The sequence below is a fragment of the Enhydra lutris genome, unplaced genomic scaffold, assembly GCF_002288905.1.
Source record: "Enhydra lutris kenyoni isolate GAN:26980312 unplaced genomic scaffold, ASM228890v2 scaffoldscaffold29, whole genome shotgun sequence".
Taxonomy (NCBI): domain Eukaryota; kingdom Metazoa; phylum Chordata; class Mammalia; order Carnivora; family Mustelidae; genus Enhydra; species Enhydra lutris.
In genome coordinates, this window is record NW_019154113.1 from 4569128 (window position 1) to 4587636 (window position 18509).

General features: G+C 43.9%; 1 protein-coding gene across 1 annotated transcript in view; it reads right to left on the reverse strand.

The window, feature by feature from the left end:
* Nucleotides 1-18509, reverse strand: part of LOC111152708 (leucine rich repeat kinase 1) — a 127898-nt gene that overhangs the window by 69498 nt on the left and 39891 nt on the right. Inside the window, exons 3-5 of the mRNA XM_022511281.1 lie at nt 15527-15698; nt 12139-12318; nt 11574-11722 (exon numbers count right to left, since the gene is read on the reverse strand). Of these exons, the coding sequence (XP_022366989.1) occupies nt 11574-11722; nt 12139-12318; nt 15527-15698 (501 nt within the window). The remainder of the gene's footprint in view (nt 1-11573; nt 11723-12138; nt 12319-15526; nt 15699-18509) is intronic.

Here is an 18509-nt window from a genome sequence, read left to right on the forward strand (position 1 = left end):
TTCAGGAAGAAGATGAATTCAATGATTTAGTTAATGAATGACCAAATGAGAAAAAAGGGGTAATCAGTGCTGAAAAAGCACATCTGCTCAAAATACTGTAAATATCAGAATTAGTAGTGGTTAGCTGCCACTATGATTTAAGGCGAACAAACAGAAGGAAATATTACCGTAGAAACCAGATCAATGGGAAATAGAAGCACAAAAATAACTTAGAAGCAAAGCTAGGATGGCATTTTTTTTTTTAAGATTTTTTTTTTTTTTTTTGACAGACAGATCACAAGTAGGCAGAGAGGCAGGCAGAGAGAGACAGGAGGAGGAGACAGGCTCCCTGCTGAGCAGAGAGCCTGATGCGGGACTCGATCCCAGGACCCTGAGATCATGACCTGAGCCGAAGGCAGAGGCTTTAACCACTGAGCCACCCAGGCGCCCCTAGGATGGCATTTTAAACCGTCAACATGCAACAGTCTATTGCCTCCAAAGGCACACTCAAGGTCAGACTGTAGGGAAACCCTCTGTAGGGAAATTGAGCTGTGATTTCATGATGACACCATCTCGCTGACCCTTCGCAACGCACACGCAGACTTCCATGGCCACTTTTTCAGCTCACCCTCACAGTAACCCTGTAAGGTCTAGCAGGTGAAGAACCTCAGAGAGAGGCACCTGGGTGGCTCAGTGGGTTAAGCCTCTGCCTTTGGCTCAGGTCATGATCTCAGGGTCCTGGGATCGAGCCCTGCATCCCTGCTGAGCAGGCAGCCTGCTTCCCCTTCCCTCTCTGCCTGTCTCTCTACCTACTTGTGATCTCTCTCTCTGTCAAATAAATAAAAAAAAAAATCTTGAAAATAAAATAGAACCTCAAAGAGACCACTTGCTCAAAGGTAGCAGAACCAAGATGGTGATTCAGGTGCCTGACGCTCAGGTGCCTTCTTACCCGACCAACATGTTCCCTTCCCATGGCTGGGGAAAAGCAGACACAGTATCAAAGGCATTCGGAGAAATAACCAAGGCTCCTTGATAGTAATCAAGATGCTCAAATGGTCATAACCCCAAAATATAACCATGTTAAATCTTTACGTTCCAACCCAGGGCAATATAAGGTAAAAGAAGAACTAATGCAAATTCAAGAAAAATGCTGGCACACTACGATAGATCAAAGATGCAATGAATAGAGAAATTCAAGAGTTACGCACTGTCATAAAAATGAGCGATCACCAAAGGGGGGGGCAGGAGAATGAATCCTGTGTTCAAATAGATATGAATTTGCACGTTATTTTTAATTAAATTCTGAGTATGAAGGAAAAGTAAAGAGGGAAAGGGAGCAAGAAAAAGTGCAGGGAGAGGCAAACATCCGCTCTATCTTATTTGAGGACAAAGGCAAACTAGAGGCAGAACCAACGAGAGAAGCAGAATTAGAAGGTGGTCAATCCTTTGAGCGTGAAAACATGACCTTTTAGTTCATGCTCGTGTAGGAGAGGAAAACCAAGTCACAACAGAAGATATTTTTAGAACAACAAAAGTATTACAAGTAATGGAAAAGACAACGCACAACTCTGATCGCTGTTACAAACAGAAAAAATGAGACATAATAAAGCAACCCCGCCCTACTTAGAGTAGCAAGCTGAAAGAAAACAGGAAAGTTAAAACAATTAGACCAAGCATAGAGAAACCAGAGGGAAGTCAAGACAAGGAAGTCGATAAACAAAGCCAATTCAAGGGTCTTTGAAAAAAATAACAGTTGACAATTGACCAAATGAAAAAAAGACTTAAATGTAACTTTAATAATCTAAGAATGAAATGACATTCTGACGACCAATGTAAAAACAATGTTTAAGTTATGGGAGGGGTTGTCCTTGGCCACAGCTGATAACAAACCAAATAACGATGTTGAAATGCAAGATTTACTTACAAAAATTCTCAAAGTGACATAAAAAGAGAAAAACAAAATAATGTATAAAAGACAAATAAGGAAAATAACTAGAGACTTACTCCCCCGAGGCTCCTAATTCAATATAAATCTTTTTTAGTATTGTATCCCAAAGTTTTTCTTGAGTTTTTAATTATTTTCTCTAAATTTCAGTGGAGCTTACAGTGCTATAGTAGTTTCAGATGTATAAGATAGTGACTCGGGATTTCCACACATCACCCGGTGTTCATCACACAAATGCCCTCCAGAATCCCTGTCACCAATTTCCCTCACTCTCCACCCACCTCCCCTCTGGTAACCATCAGTTTGGTCTGTATAGTTAAGAATATCTGAATGCCAAAAAGTGTTAATAAAACTGATCACCTTTTCTTCACTAAAATTTTTTAAAAATAGATAGGTTTTTTCCCTTAAAAAAAAAAAAAAACACAGGGTGCCTGGGTAGCTCAGTTGGTTAAGGGTCTGCCTTCGGCTCAAGTCATGATCCCTGGGTCCTGGGATCCAGTCCTGCATCGGGCTCCCTGCTCAGCGGGGAGCCTGTTCCTCCCTCTCCCTCTACTGCTCCCCCTGCTTGTGCGCTCTCGCTCTCTCTCTCTCTGTGTGTCAAATAAATAAAATCTTTTTTAAAAAGCACTATGTTTTTTTTCCCCCTGTAGTATTTCAGTCATTCCTTTTAAAAATAGGAAGCTTACAAGAAATATTCCATCACTAGTTCCAAGTTAATATTGACAACATCTATTTGAGAAAGGGGGGGGGCAGGAAATAAAATGTCTGCAGTTAACTAAACTACTTAGCATACTATTGAGAGAAACATCAGTTTCCTCAACTTTTAAATAAAGGTAAAAATTTTACCTCATTGGACTGTGTAGGTGATTAAAGTCATTGGCACAGTCCTTGCTCATAAGTTTTGCGTAAATGGGAGATTTACTGCATATATAAAGTTTCAACCATCCATTTGTCCATCCATGCTAATCATCCTGTTCCAGCCCTATACCGGGGTGGGGTCGGGGGTTCAAACACAGGGTAAGCAAACCTGGCTAAATCCCCTGCTTTTGAGAAGCTTCCTCTCAAATGGGAGAGTTGACATTAGATGAGAATGTCACCCAGACAACCTCCAACTTTGTTAATTGCTATAAATAAAATGGACAGGAAGCTCTGGGAGATATAAGGGGGATCCGACCAAGCATGTGGGTCAAAGAAGGCTTCCTGAGGATGTTGTGTGGGGTTCAGAGTTCAAGGGTGTCCTGGTCAAGGAGCAGGGGTGTGCTGAGTGCTGAGGACATAGGCAGGGTTGATCCTGGCTATGTGCCATCCACTCTGAAGGTACAACATGGATGGTACAGTTTCTTCCTGCAGCTGGACATTTCTGTTTCCGTCCCCTAGTTTCCTCTTCTTCTTTTAAATATTTTATTTATTTATTCGACAGATAGAGCACAAGCAGGGGGAATGCAGAGGCAGAGGGAGAAACACGATCCCCACTGAGCAGAGAGCCCGACATAGGGCTCGATCCTAGGACCCTGCGTTCATGACCTGAGCTGAAGACAGACGCTTCACCCACTGAGCCACCCAGGCGCCCCTCCCCTAATTTCTTCTTATTATGAATAGCAGTGTTTTGACCATGTTTGTGGGAATTCTTTTTTCCCCTTCAAATTATGTCCTAGAGGTATCTCTCAGAAAGGAAATACACATTCAGAACAGTTCCCTGGGAGAAAAGAGTTTTATGGCTTTTGTCACATGATGCCAGTGACTTTCCGCACATATGGAACAGACTGTGCCAGCAAAGGCATCGGTGTGCCCATTTCTCGACCATCGTGCCAAGTGTCTTACTCAGCATTCATGTTTATCTTTGCTCATTCCACAGGCTTGTGTCAGTACTCTCGAGTTGCTTTAATGTGAATTTCTGTAATTGTCAATGAAGTTGTATCTGTGTTCATGCCATGATGTACTGCCTTGGTCCGCTTCTGGGTAAATTAACTCCTCATTTCTCTTCCTGCCTGGTAGAATTTGTGAGCAATGTGGTGGCAAAGGTCATGGTCCTGGCTTGGTCACTGCTGAGTCTTGGGCATCTAGTGGGTGATCTATAAACATTGGCTGAATGAAATTCAATGATCGACTGAAATGTACATTGTATCCATGATCTATTTGTGTTTTGGTGAGTTCAAAAATCTTCCATTGCTCTTTTATATTTCCTTTTTTTTTAAGACTTTATTTACTTATTTGTCAGATTGAGAGAGAGAGCACAAGCAGGGGGAGAGGCAGGTGGAGGGAGAGGGAGAAGCAGACTCCCCACCGAGCAAGGAGCCTGATGTGGGGCTCGATCCCAGAACCCCGGGATCATGACCTGAGTTGAAGGAACATCTTAACTGGCTGAACCACCCGGATGTCCCTATATTTCTTTTTAAAACTATATTTTCCTTCAAGTTTTTTGCTTTAATATATAAAGCATTCATCTTATTTCTGACAATGTACCTTTATATCTATTTGTAAATTTGTAAAAAAAAAAAAATAATGATATAATCATCTCCCTTTTACAACTGGGATAAACGCCCTTTTAAAAATATATTCTGATGACTTTCCAGTGTTTACCCCTTACCTGTTTGAAATTGATCTGTATCATTACCAGTATAATGAGAGGCAACTGTCTACACGGATATCCACGGTTGTGCCAACATTGGACCCCGTTCTCATACTTCCCCGACTGTATTTTCCGGTTTGTCATTTAAGCTCAAAGAATAGTTTTACTCTTCCTGTGTCTCTGTTTCATCCATGATTTTCCCCATTTGAACTAAGTGCAAGGGGTTTCGCCCCCCGCCGTGTAGTATTGTTTTAAGATTCAGCAGGAAGCCTGTCGCCAGTGGCAGGAATGGTTGCTCCTTGGCTCTGCTCCTTGGCTCTGCTGTGTCACCTGCTGCCCGATTTCAGGCTCTGAGGGAAAACTAACAGCGTGGCCAGGAGCCACGGGGAGGGCACCCAAACGAGGAAGGCACAAGGGACAGGGAAGAGTCAGTATTTGGAAACCAGAGGAAACAGACGTGTGCGGAACAGGACACAAGAGAAGCCGAATTGACGGACAGAGGCCGAACAGTCCCGAGTTTGCTTTTACAACTTTTGAGGAGCTGGTGAAAGGCTTGCTCTTCCTCTCCCACCAGTGAGGGGTGAAAGGGCCAGGGTCCGGGCAGTGGGTCGGAACCTCGTGCTGTCCCTCACCCGCGGGGCACTGCTACTCCTCCAGAGGCTGACTTCTGGGGACACGGGTTCCAACCCCACTAGGCTGGCAGCTGTGAGCTGTGAGGCACGAAGGACCAAGAAGGTGGGGATGTGCGTACATCCAAGTGTTCTGGAAAAGCATACAGCTCTGGAATAAAGACTCTTTGCGCCAAGCAGTAGGCCTAACCCAAAACAAAGGTGCTCCCCAGAGGACTTGGGGTCCCCCAGGAAAGGCTGCTTGCCTGTACGGTGCCTCAGGGGCTCTCGGGAGCATGCAGCCCCCACTCAGCCGACTCTGCATGAAGGTCCCCTACACCCCGACAGCAGCCGCGAGGCCATATTTGCTTGCTGCTTCCTATCCTTTCCGAGCATCCTGCGAACAAAAGTCCTCAGACCCAGCCGGTCACCTGGGTGGAGAAAGGCTGGTTCAGCTGTGCAAATGTGCAGCCAGGATGTTTCCTACTGAGCACAGACACAGGCATCTGAATGGTGGGGCCACCGGGCATTTTTAAAGTACACAAGCCCAGAGCTGGTCCAAGAAGCCACCATGACGGTCATAATGATACCTGTTCCTCTCTAGGTGAGCTACCAGATTTAAAACATTAGGGACTTTTAAGAGGCAATTAGTAATTTCTCCATTGGGTTGTTTCAAAATTCAGTCCAGCTCTGTCCCCTTGCAACACTCAGAACACCCCCAGAAAACCCTCTCACTGCTGCATGGGGACAAACACCACGGTTATTCCAGGACCTGCTGGGCCGGCCTTTCCTGGCATTTCGGAGTTTTCCTGGGCATGCCAACCTCAAAATGTTGCTGTTTCTCATGGAAACAAAGCAAACGGCGACCGGGCTCTTGCCACGAGCACAGCCGTCTCGTTCCATGTTCAGGCAAGAGTTTGGCAGCTTTCAAGAGGGGCGCCGGCCAACCGAGCCAAGAAACAGCTCTGGCCAGGTCCGACATGGCTTTGGGTTTGCTCTTCTGAAAGTATGTCCAGACCACGTGGTGTGGGCTCTCGGGCCTGGCTTACCGAACGCCCACAAAACTGAAATGGCCTGCTCCTGCCAATGGGACATCAACATGGGGTTCTCTGCAGTCCCCTCCCCCCCTCCTGCGGCAGCCTGGGAACGAGGGAACGCCTGACCCAGAGGCACACAGGAAGGCTCTGAACCTTGCCTGGTGGTGGCTTCCACCAAAGCAGCAATTATATAAAACAAAACAAAATAAAACCCTCCTAGCCGGTGGAGAAGGCAGAGCGTAAACACACGAAAGACAACATGACTAATGCAGCAAGGTCACTGTCACGAATGCCAGTAAGGCCAAGGGAGCTCTCAGGCCGCGTACTCAGGGCAGCAAAGCGCCCTTTGCATGGCCGCCCTTGTCTACTCTTTGGAACCAAAAATGCCAAGTCAGACCCACTGCACACCTGGGAAGGTAAGAGGGCTCACCTGCGGTTCCTGAGTCATTGTTCCTGATGGCCCGGTCCCTCTGGGCAGCCTGCCTCCCTGTCTTCTGCCAGCAGCACTGAAGGAATGTGCTATCGCAGGTTCTGGATCACAGGCAACCAGACACACCCACTGCAAGGCCCTTGGCCTTTGAAGTTCACATGAATAATCAGAATACCACCTGCTTTGGGGAAGCCCCCAAAAAAGCCTCCTGACTCAGCCTGCAGTGTAATTTCATTTTCTCTTCTAGGTCGAGGAGAAGAAAAGTAACATTGTCTTTTCTTTGTCTTCTCCTTCTAAAATGCAATGATCACTTTCATGCTCTATCTCGGCAAATGTTGCTCAGTGGAAACGACGGCAGACGGAGCTGCCAATCACTTCTGCTTTTAACCTTTAGCCAAGAAAATCAAAGTCGCTGGCTCTCGAGCCCGGCTGCACACTGAAATCACCTGGGGAATTTTTTAAATGAAACTGAGGCAGGTCCCATTAGCGATTTAGATTCAATTAGTGTCAGGTGTGATCTGAGCGCTGGGGTTTTTAAAAGTTCCCAGGGAGTCAGTGTACAGAAAAGTGTGACAACCACTGATGTACATGGGAGGGATAGTCCAGGAATCATGAAATGGGAAAAGCCCAGAGTTCAGGAGACTCAGGTTCTGGGCTGAGTATAACTGTGTTGTAGTTGCTGTCCTTGGACAAGTAACAGGAGGTCTCTAAACCACAATATTTTCATCAGGAAAACATTCTGTTCCCCACAGTTCTTACCGAGGTGTTGTAGCGATCAAGTAGGAAAGTGTTGGGAAAAACATCAAGCACAATATAAAGGAAAGGGCTGCATGGTCCCTATTTCCTTTTACTAGGTGAGGCGAATATTAAATATTTATTGTACGTTTACTATTGATAAGAATGTTGACATTCTTTAAAAACTAGGAAACCAGCAAGAACAAGAGAACAGTTAAAAGGAAATAGCAATAAATATAATATCATAAATAAGTATAATAAATATATTAAATAACATATTTAATATAAATAATATTATATTAATATAATAAATATCATTGATATTATTAATAGCAGTAAATATAATAAATATAATTAAAAAGATGTGAGTAATAGATGACTATGTCAGGTCCCACACAAATGTGAATCGAGTGGACTCCTCAAAGACACACTCTCAGATGGGATGAAAACTAAATGCTGTCTATAAGAAATACACCTAAGGGGGCGCCTGGGTGGCTCAGGGGGTTAAAGCCTCTGTCTTCGGCTCAGGTCATGATCTCAGGGTCCTGGGATCGAGCTCCACATCGGGCTCTTTGCTCGGCAGGAAGTCTGCTTCCCCCCCCATCCTCACCTCTGCCAGCCTCTCTGCCTACTTGTGATCTCTGTCTGTCAAATACATAAATTAAAAAAAAAAACCTAAAAAAAAAAGAAAGAAATACACCTAAGACAATGAAAAAACTGAAGATGAATGTCTGGGAAAACTTGTACAACCCTGATGCAAAGAAAAAGAAGGCAGGGTGGCCATGTGAAGAGCGAAGAAGACACAAATCCCAATTTTAAGGACAGAAGCACGAACAGGATGAAAGCAGCTGTTTGACATCATGAAATAAGTCAAAAGGGGGCATAAAGCCATTAAACGGGCCTGTAGACCAATAACTTGTAGAATAATGTGAAGAACTAGAAAAAAATCACAAGTAGGAAATACATATGTATATATATACATACATATGTATATTTATAAATATGTAAATGTGTACATGTCACATGTCACGTGTGTGTGTAGTTCAGATTCTGATAAAGAAAGCTAGCATAATCGACAGCACATGAAAGACTTGCATCTACAACTGACAAGATAAAATTAGAGGAAAAAAGAAAAATATTTAAGCCGATAAATCTAATAAAAGAACTCCAATAGTACTAGATATCATCTGTTAGATACTTACCAAGTGCCAGGCATTGGTTTTAGAATGTTGTAACTATTACCGCATTTAATTGTCAAGTATCCTTCCAAGATAGATACTTTCTCTCTCTTTTTCCTACTTCTCAGATGAGGAAACCAAAACACAGAGTGGTAAAGTTATCAGATGAAGATCCGGAACCCAGATCAGACCATGAAGTCTCAATGCTGTGCCCTTACCTTAACTACAACACCCCAAAATACTCAGAGACAAATAAAATACTTGAAGAAGAAAATATGAAGATTTTAGTACAGATAAAAGCTAAAGTTAATGAACAGACAGAACAAATCATAAAGAAGTAAATAAAATCTAAAAGTCCTTTGACAAAACCACTTGAACATCTCAATCCCTGGCTGGTCTGATTAAGTTCCAAAGAGAAAAAGTAAAACTGTCTGACGTCATAAATGAAAAGGAAAATATATCATCATCATTCATTATAACAACACGTTAAAGTAGAAAAGCCACATGAATATATCAATAGCTCCTCCCAAAGTGGGATTTGACAAAATCCAGCAGTCTTTCCCAATAACAACTCCTAAGCAAAAAAGGAATACACGGAAACTACCTAAATCTAACAACAGTCTATTTACCAAAAATCTACAGCAAATGCCTATAAATTGCTGAGGTCAAGACCTTTAAAATCAGGAATAAGAGAGATACGTCTGCTATCCTCATGATGATTCAACTTTTGAAATTCCTAGTGATACCATGAGATAGGAAATAAAATAAGTTATATGAATATTAGAAAAGAAGGGACAAACCTATTTGGACTTGATCATATACCTAAAAGTCTCAAGGAACTCTTCCAAAAACGATTAGAATTAATAAGAGAAGCTGGTAAAGGGTCTGGATAAAATATAAATAAACAAAGGAGCTTTTCTCCATATCAGTAACATTGGATTAGAAATAGAAATGGAAAAGAATCATATTCAATTCATATAGTGGCAGAAACAAGAAAGAAGACACAAACATGGCGGGTCCAGGTTGTAAAATCTCATTAAAAATATAAAAAATAATATAGATAAGATAAACAAAATACAAAACCTTATTAAAGAACATGAAAGCTGTTCTTTAATAAGCTGAAAGCTGCACAAATAGAGTCATCATGGGAAATGCACAAAAGAAAGAAAAAATGTCTAATAACAGTCAAGGTATTTTCAAAGAAAAAAACCAAACAAGTAGAAAACATGCATTAATAGTCTGTAAGACTTAAATGAAATGACTGTTCTCAAAACCGGATGGCATTTACCTAGAAACAGATTAATAGGCCACTGGACCAGTACGGAGAATCCCAAAATGCATACAGATAGATACTGGGGAAAATAACAACGATGACATCTCAATTCAGAAGGGAGAGGAAGCTTTATTTTAAAAACTGTGCTAGAATAACTGATCATCCATATAGAAAAGATGAAAGCTAGATTCTCTCCCTCATACCTCACATACAAATAAATACCAGAAAAATTAAAGCTTAAAATGTAAAAACTAAAAGAAAAAAAAATTGTGAGATATTCCAGGAGGAAAATATTTATATAAAATTGATGGGGAAATGACCTTCTTATATAACCCAAATACCAGAACAAAAAAGAGATTTGATTACATATTCTCATATCTTTGCTATCACAAAAGAAAAAGCAGGGATTGGGGAAAATATTGGCAACATGTATAATTTAAAAAAAAAAAAGGTTTAAAGTCTGAGATACAAAAAAAGATCCTCTCAAATGAGAAGGAAGAGATGATCAACCCTTCAGGAAAATAATCAACAAACAGTAACAGGCAACTCAAGTGAGGGGAGATGCAAAAAGTTCATGAAGACAGGAGAAGATGCTCGATATTCTTCATAACAACAGTTTGGACATCAAAACAAGGAAATCTCATTTTCATCCAACAGACTGATAATATTAAAAGGCTCCTGGACATCTAATGGTGGCCAAGGTGTGGAAACAGAGATTCCCACATAATGCTGGTGAAAGTGAATCACCATAGCTTTTGGGGGAAGTGATTCCCCAAAAAATCCACTTTGAGGACTTTGATCTACAGAAGCCAATATCCTAGAAAAACAGGTTGTATAACAAAGGGCAAAACCCAGAAATAATCCAAATGTCCACCAATGGGATAGATTTAGGGCATGTATTTAAAGAATGAGTTGTAGCCACAGTGATCTGTCTAGAAGGAGTCCATGAGAGAGTGCTGAATTTAAAAAACCAAGTTGAAGATAATGTGAATAATACAACACTATTTTTATTATTAAAAGGAAAACTAAAACTATGTCCTGCATATTTTTCCAATTTTATTCAGATATAATTGACATATAATTGTGGGTAAGTGGGGTGGGGGTGGGGCGCTTGTGTGGCTTAGTTGGTTAAGCAATTGCCTTTAGCTCGGGTCATAATCCCAGGATCCTGGGATCCAGGTGCATCTGGTTCCCTGCTAAGCAGAGGGTCTGCTTTTCCGTCTTCCTCTGCCCCTCCTCCCTGTTTTTGCTCTCTCTCTCTCTCTCACATCAAAAGAAAAATCTTAAAAAAATATTGGGTAAGTTGAAGGTGTACAACCTGCTGATTCAACACACTTATCGCAAAATGATTACCATCAGAGTGTAAGCTAACACCTGTATAATGTTATCTAATTACCACTCTTTTCAAGTGGTGAGAACACTTTAAGATTTACTCTTTGAGCAACTTTCAAGTCTAGAGCACAGTATTATTAACTATAATCACAGAGCTGTGTATTAGGTCTCCAGAACTTAGCCATCTCGTAACTGGCATTTGTACCCTATGACCAATATCGCTCCATTTTCTGCACCCTCTAACCCCTGGCAAATCATCTATTCTCTGTTTCTAGGAGTTTGGCTTTTTCTGGTTCTACATGGAGGTGAGATCATACAGTATTTGTCTTTCTGCGTCTGATTTATTCGTTTAGCACAATGCCCTCAAAGTCCATCCACGTTGCTGAAAATGACGGGATGTCTTTCCTTCTTATGACTGAAAAATACTCCATTGTATATATGTACCACCTGGTCTTTATCCATTTATCCACGGGCAGTGGCTACTCACCATTTTCCCTGGACAGCTGCTGGACAAGGCACTAGCTTCGATGAAATACTTCCTGAGGAGATGTTTGCTGGGGTCAGGACTGTCCAGTAAGATGTAGGAACAGAAAAAAGCCCCGTGCCGAAGCAGGAATATGGCGATGTCTTCATTTCCTAAAGGACAGAGAATGGCGTTCAGATGTCCGAGTGTGTTGCAGCTGGTCCAAAATGGCAGATGCTGATGTGTGAAATGGGAATGAAAAGGGTCGTTGTGCTGGTGGACCTTCTCTATGACTTCCTTTGAGGTGGCAAATTCCTGTTCGTGGGAGATGTTTTGTGGCACTCTGCCCTGTGGAGTGTCTCCTACTATGGTCCCATTTGCCACAGTTGGTACCTGTCACTGAAATCCCGTTGCAGGTGCAAGTGGGGCCAAAGAGGGACGATGCAGACGTTTTGAGAGAGAGCAAATAATGGAATTTGCAAATGTCTCTACACAGGTGTTTTAAGAGCTAGAAGGGAGGGGGAAGACAAGGTCCCAACATCTCCAACCTGCAAGTGTTCCCACGGGCGGGACAGACGGGGGAACCCACCTGACTTGATGGCTGCATACAGCGGTAAGCGCACGATGACAGGAAACTCGTTCTTCCTGACTGCGTAGCTTTCTGGGTCGGCCCCATGGGTCAGGACGAGGAGCTTCACCAACCCCAGGTGCCCTCGCTGGCAAGCCAAAGCCAGCATCCAGTTCAGCAGCCGCTGGGGGCTGCAGGGACCTGGCAGGAGAGGACAGGATAAAAGGAAGGTGCCACTCTGGGGTTTTGGTTGTTCCCACCCTGATCTCACCTCGGACCACTGGTAATATTAAGCTGTCCCATTTCCAGCCAAAAGTCGCTTCTGTCAAGTCAGTAGTGTTTCCCGGAACAGTCCCTCTGAATTGCATATGCCATTTTCCCATATCATAATAATCCGCCTCCTCAGCATACAATGCCGAGTGAGGAAAAGTAGCATTCCCAACAGCATATACGGTATGATTGTAACTGGGTAAAAAAATGCATGTGTGGAAATAAGACTAAAAGGTACTACCCCGTGTTGCAGTATTATCTCTCGGTAGTGGGGATTGTGACCATTCGCCTCACCCCTTTCCCCATCCCCAGTCCTGACCTCATGTCCAGAATAGCATTACATACAGGGACATGAGCTTTGGAGACAAGCGGCTTAGGGCTAAAATATTTTAGCTGTGTAATCTTAAACAAATTTCTTAACTTCTCCCTGACTCAGTTTACCTGTTGGTAAAATGGGAGTAATAGCACTCGTCCTCTCAAGTTTAATGTGAGGATTGCATGACATAATGTATATCAAGTGCCCGGCTCAAAATATTCTAACTCATTATTTGTCATTATGTTTTTAGAGTACTAACACTTTCCTGCATTTCTAAATTATCCATGAGTACATATATTACTTTCAAAAATGAAAGAAAAAGGGCTTTGGTGAAAGAAATCAATCTAACTATCCAGCCTAAAACTTTGCAAATTACTCCCTGCAAGAACCACCTACTTAATTCCAGGAGGAAATAACACTTAGCGCACTGAAGGAACAGGGACAGCGTGGGCTGAAGTATTACAGTATCTTCAAGTTCAAAGTAAATGCAATGTCTTTTGGATGTAGCGGCCACGGAAAAATGATCTCATCCTCCATGCTGCCACTTCCCAATTGCATCATAACCCTGTCTCATTTCCAGAGGCTGGGAGTCCTTAGGAACCCACGTGCTCCCAAGCATGGAGAAAGGGACCCTCCCCTCCATGGTAGGAAACTGATCAGGAAGCAGGGGGGGAGGTCGGGATGGAAGAAATGAAAATCCAGCACAGAGGGTGCCTGGCGTAGTGCCTGGGTTGCAGCAGATGCTAAATCAGTGCCTCCTCTTCTCCCTCTGATAACTAGAATTAACAATTCAAAGGAGGTGGTACTCCGACAGATATTAACAAGTGATCTCCAACTCGCTTCCTGAAACTGTATCTAGAGAAATCCAGTCATCATGCTGTTAACTTCTGTTGAGGATGGATGTCTACCGATCCGAGGAGGTTGTCTAAGGCTATATTTCATAGCCATGATTTTAATAGGAGGAAATCAGAGCTCAGAGGAGTTTGGGAATTTGCCAGAAGTCCCACAGTTGGTAAATGACAAAGTCAAGACTTAAACCCTGTAAAGCTAAAGGATTTAAACACTCAAAACCAAAGGGTGCCCTCTCAACCGTATAAACCCCACACGTATCTTCTGAGGCCCAAATCCAATGATACTCTGGGAGAGTCCCATTAGGGTCTCCATCCTTCCTCTTCCTCCTTTCTTCATTTCCACTCAGCTATGGAGACCAGACAGTAGATAATGACGTACTTGAAATGACGTCCACAACTACACAATGATGTGCCTACCCCTATGAGCCTCTCATCTCTCCTCTTCTCAAACCCTCCCTTGTTCTCAAGTTGTGTCTTGTGTGTCTTCTGGTTTCATCCAGTGGCTGCCTTCCTCCCGGTTTGGGAATTCATAGAGACACATGCTGTTTTGCCCATCTCTGCACTTCCTGCAGGGTCCAGAATGATGCCCTAGACTCCTTTGGTCCTCAGCCACTCCGTCCCTGGTTGAGGTGAAGATAGGACGCCCCAAAGCAGCTGAAAACCATGCTCATGTCCAGCCAAGCTCCCTGCTTTGCAAAAGTGGGTGACCGAAGCCCTTCCCTCTCTCGTCTGCCAAATAAACTCCTACGAACCCTGCAAAACCCAGCTCAGACGTCAGCTCCTTATGAAGACCAGAAAAGACCATTCTCAATGTGTGCTCCCAGATCACTGTGTAAATACTTCACCCTCACCATGGTTACACTACATAGAATTACTGGGCTTTCTGCTTCTATTGTCTCTGCTTAGCCAGGAGCTATGAAAGATCTGGGATCACCTTTTTAAAGAAGTCTGTGTATTTCTTAAGTTCTTCAGAATGCCCGGGAAGGCAATAGTGAGAGACTCATAGGATGAATGTTCAGTAAATTCAAAATGCACAATTAGGTCATGAGCCAGCCGGCATGGATGCTTTGGGGCTAGAACAGAGCTAATCTTGGGGATCCCTGAAGAGAGGAAGTCTGCCCTCAGGGACACCCAAGCTCCTCCTTGCCCTCCTGTGTTTCACTGGACCCGGTATGCACCTGTGAACCATAACACGATCCTGATTTCTATCTTAACTTCATTCTCCCTCCAGACATATGAAGGGGGCACTGGCTTAGAACCAAGTCCGAGCACAAATCTACTCAAAGCACACTGTGGGACAAACCCCCTACCCCTGACAGGACGGCTACATAATATGTGGGGCCCAGTGCAAAATACAAAGGTGAGCCCCTTGTTTAAAAAATATCAAAAATTTCAAAATGGCGACCGTGGAGTGTTGAACCAAGCACGGGCCTTCTGAGGGCAGGGCCCACACCGTTGCACACCCATGACGCTGGCCATGCTCCCAAACAAACCCTAACTCCCAAACCGCTAAGGTAATAATGCCTTGTGAAGAAATGAGCTACCGGGCCATAAAAAGGCACGGAGGAACTTTCAATGCATGTCGTCAGGTGAAGGAAGTGAACCTAAAAGGTAGATGGGGATTCTCTGCACTTCCACATCCACATTTCCGAAAATCTAAAACTTCTTTAAGGACAAAAACTATTAAATTTTTAAAAAAGAGACATAGGTCCATATTCTCTATCAAATATGGCATCAGAAAATTTACCTCCTGAGCTCAAGGGAATGAGACATGGGATGTGGCAGTTTTTACTGTGGACTGTCAGTGTGATGGCCCAGAAATCTGGTTCTCTCGCTTGGTGAAAGCGTCAAGGAACAAGAAAGCCCATGCCCATCCCCATGCCCCCCAACCCCCACCGGCAAATGTGTGTCTGATTCCTGAGAAGAGGTGACTCCAGAGAGGTGGGCAAGGAGCTCAGGGCCTGGGATTTACCTGGCAAAGATTCGAGCAACTCCTGCACGACGTCAGTATGCCCAAAATGAGCCGCCACCACAGCTGGATTGTCATCGGTGGGCTCGGTGGGCAGCTCCACCCGTCTCTCAGTGAGAAGGTACCGGACAGTCTCCAGGTCACCGTAGGCCGCCGAGATGCTCAGAAGCTGGCCCTGGTCAACACAGAGCAGGGACAGGACTTCAGTGAGGTGGGCGCTGTTAGAACAGCCAAGACAATCAGCTGCACCTGCTTCCCCAAGCCCACGGGCGAGCCTGGAGCCGGGCTGTCTGGGATCACACCATGGGGTCACGGGCGGCTGCGGAGGACTTGAGATGAGGCTCATGCAAAGTGAGAGGGGCCGGAAGCGTCCAATCACATGCAATTTCAAAGATTTAGTGCAAAAATGTCAACTATCTCGTCGATCAGTTTTCTATGGAGTACGTGTTGAAACGATCTTTCATACATTCGGATCAAAAAATATGAATATTTCACCTGTTTCTGTTTACTTTTTGAATGTGACTGCTAGACCATTCGATATAAATGTGGCTCCCATTCTGTTTCTTCGGGACAGCACTGCTCTTTGCCTTAAGCTTCACGAGGCCAGGGAGTAAGCACCCCCATCTGCAGCAGTGTATTAATACGTGGACAAGGACATGGGGGTTCAGAGACGTGTTGTGACTCGCCCAAGATCACACAGCTAGAAATGGCTCTGGAGGACTGTACAAATGGCCCCGACTTTTCATGGGCTTGCTAGGTCTGCAAAAAAATGCTGGATTGGCATGTACAGAGTTTGGCTGCGTTACTGAAACTTTAAGTCCTCCTGAAACCTGGCTAGTTCCGATGGATTTGGGCATCTGTAGGGTTCAAGGAGGTGGATGCAGAATTGATCCACGTTGGAATGAGGCAGCCTGTGCCAGCGCTGGCATTTCCCGAGGACCTACTGTGTCTAGGATACCCGGGGTCCTTCCATGACCTTCATGAGTTTACAGATAAATCTGAGTCTGGAATCTGCATCAAACAGACACAAGCAAGCATATTTTACTCCTAATACAAGTGTATTAGGAGTCAATTTCAGGTGAGACAGGCAGGGATGGGTCAACAGGATCCCAGGGATGAGAACCGATATATTAGGTAGGCTCTTATCATGTGTGGGATACTGCAAGGAGTGTTTTATTTACATGGTCACACTTAGTCCTGATAACAGTCTTAACCGTCTTATCTACTGTTGATTAAAAAAAAATATGGGAATAGCCAGGAATTGCAATTCAGGACAAGGAGACTACGGTGAACCATAGGCAAGTCCGGAGAACAGAATAGAGGGGCTTGGTTTTATAAGAGAAAGGAGGAAGCTGGGAGGGTGTTTTACTGAGTTCCCATTAGCTGGGCTGTTGCTGAGCAGGGAGAAATTCTTCCTTCTTCCTGCTGGGCTACAGAAAGGAAGCCGCTTCTCCCTGGGTATGCAAGGTTTGCTTCTTAAGGTGAGTGGTGATGCATGAGAACTTGCCCTTCAGGGCTTCCAGACTCCCATTTTAAATAAGGTTTCCTTTATTTATTTTCACACTGTGTTTCCAACTTGTGGGTGAGGAAGGAGGGAGTTTGCCGCCTGCAGAACTATCCAGGATTTGAACTGGGCTCGGTCTAGCCAAAGCCCATGTTCTCTCCACTCTGTCCAAGACTTCCCAGGAGATGTGGGACTTTGAGGGAGGCCGCGTTGTCTAAGTGGAATGAATGAGCTGGTCATGTGAGGTATGCATTCCATATGGCCAGGAAAAGAAAAACCCACTGGCCTGCCAATCTGCCCAGGGTGGGGCCCATCAGGCCTGCCATTCCAGGAAAGCACTTGCACTAGGGAGAAAAGCCACAGGGACTGATTAAATGATTCACCACACACAACCAACAGCTGTCTAGACTCTCACGGGTGAGAGGCTAAAAATCCCCGTCCTCACGAAGTGATGATGTCACAGGAGCCAACCCAGAGGCCAAAAGGAACCAGAAGGCAGGAAGGGTCAAGGCTGGCCCTCTGGGTAGAGACAGCCCAGAGGCTCGATAGCATGTGTTTGTTTATTTGTTTTTTCATTCAAACAGCATAGAAAAGTTTAAAATGCAAAGGAGGTCTCCCTCCATGCCTCTCCTTCCTAACGCCCTTTTGCAAAGGCAACTGCTCTGACATAGCCTTCCAGAATGTGTTCATCTGCATCCACACATGGGTAATCCCACATGAAACCAAACGCTTTTTTTCACTTCACCCATGACAATTTTTACTGGCATATAACAGCCCTGCAGAAAAGAGCACACACTGTGTGTTCAGTCTCATGAATGGTTACAAAGTGAACACATTCAGGTAGGGAACACCCAGACCAGGGATGCGAGATTATCTGTGCCCAGAAGTCCCTTTTCTGCCCCGTTCTGGTCACCATCCTACCCGACCTAACCACTACCTTGACTTCTGACACCATAGATCACTTTTTGCCAGTTTTCATATATTATTAAAGAGGAATTATACTTTGCTTATTTTTTATGGGTTTTTTTCCCTTTTTTGCTCTAAAATAGAGATTCTTAGCAAAGACGGTCCTGAGGGGCATCCATATTTCTGTCACTCCATGTCCCCCAGTGGTGACAGCTTACACAATTGTAGTTCAAGATTAAGACCCGTAATTTGACATGAGTACAATGTGGGTATTTCGTTCTGCCATTTTGTCACATGTGTATCCATTAGAGTGATCATCACCAGGTAGAACTACTCCATTGAGAGATCAGCCTCTCCTGAGCCCTCCACCATCACAAACCCCAGCAACCATGAATCTCTTTTCCATCTCGATTATAGTTTCCATCATTTTGAGAATGTTATACAAATGGGATCGTACAGAATGTGACCTTTTGGGATTTTTTTTTTTAATTTCCTGCTCAACATAATGCCCTCGAGATTCATAGGAGTGGTTGTGTATTTCAAAGAGTTTCTCTATTTTTTTTAGTTTTTAAAATT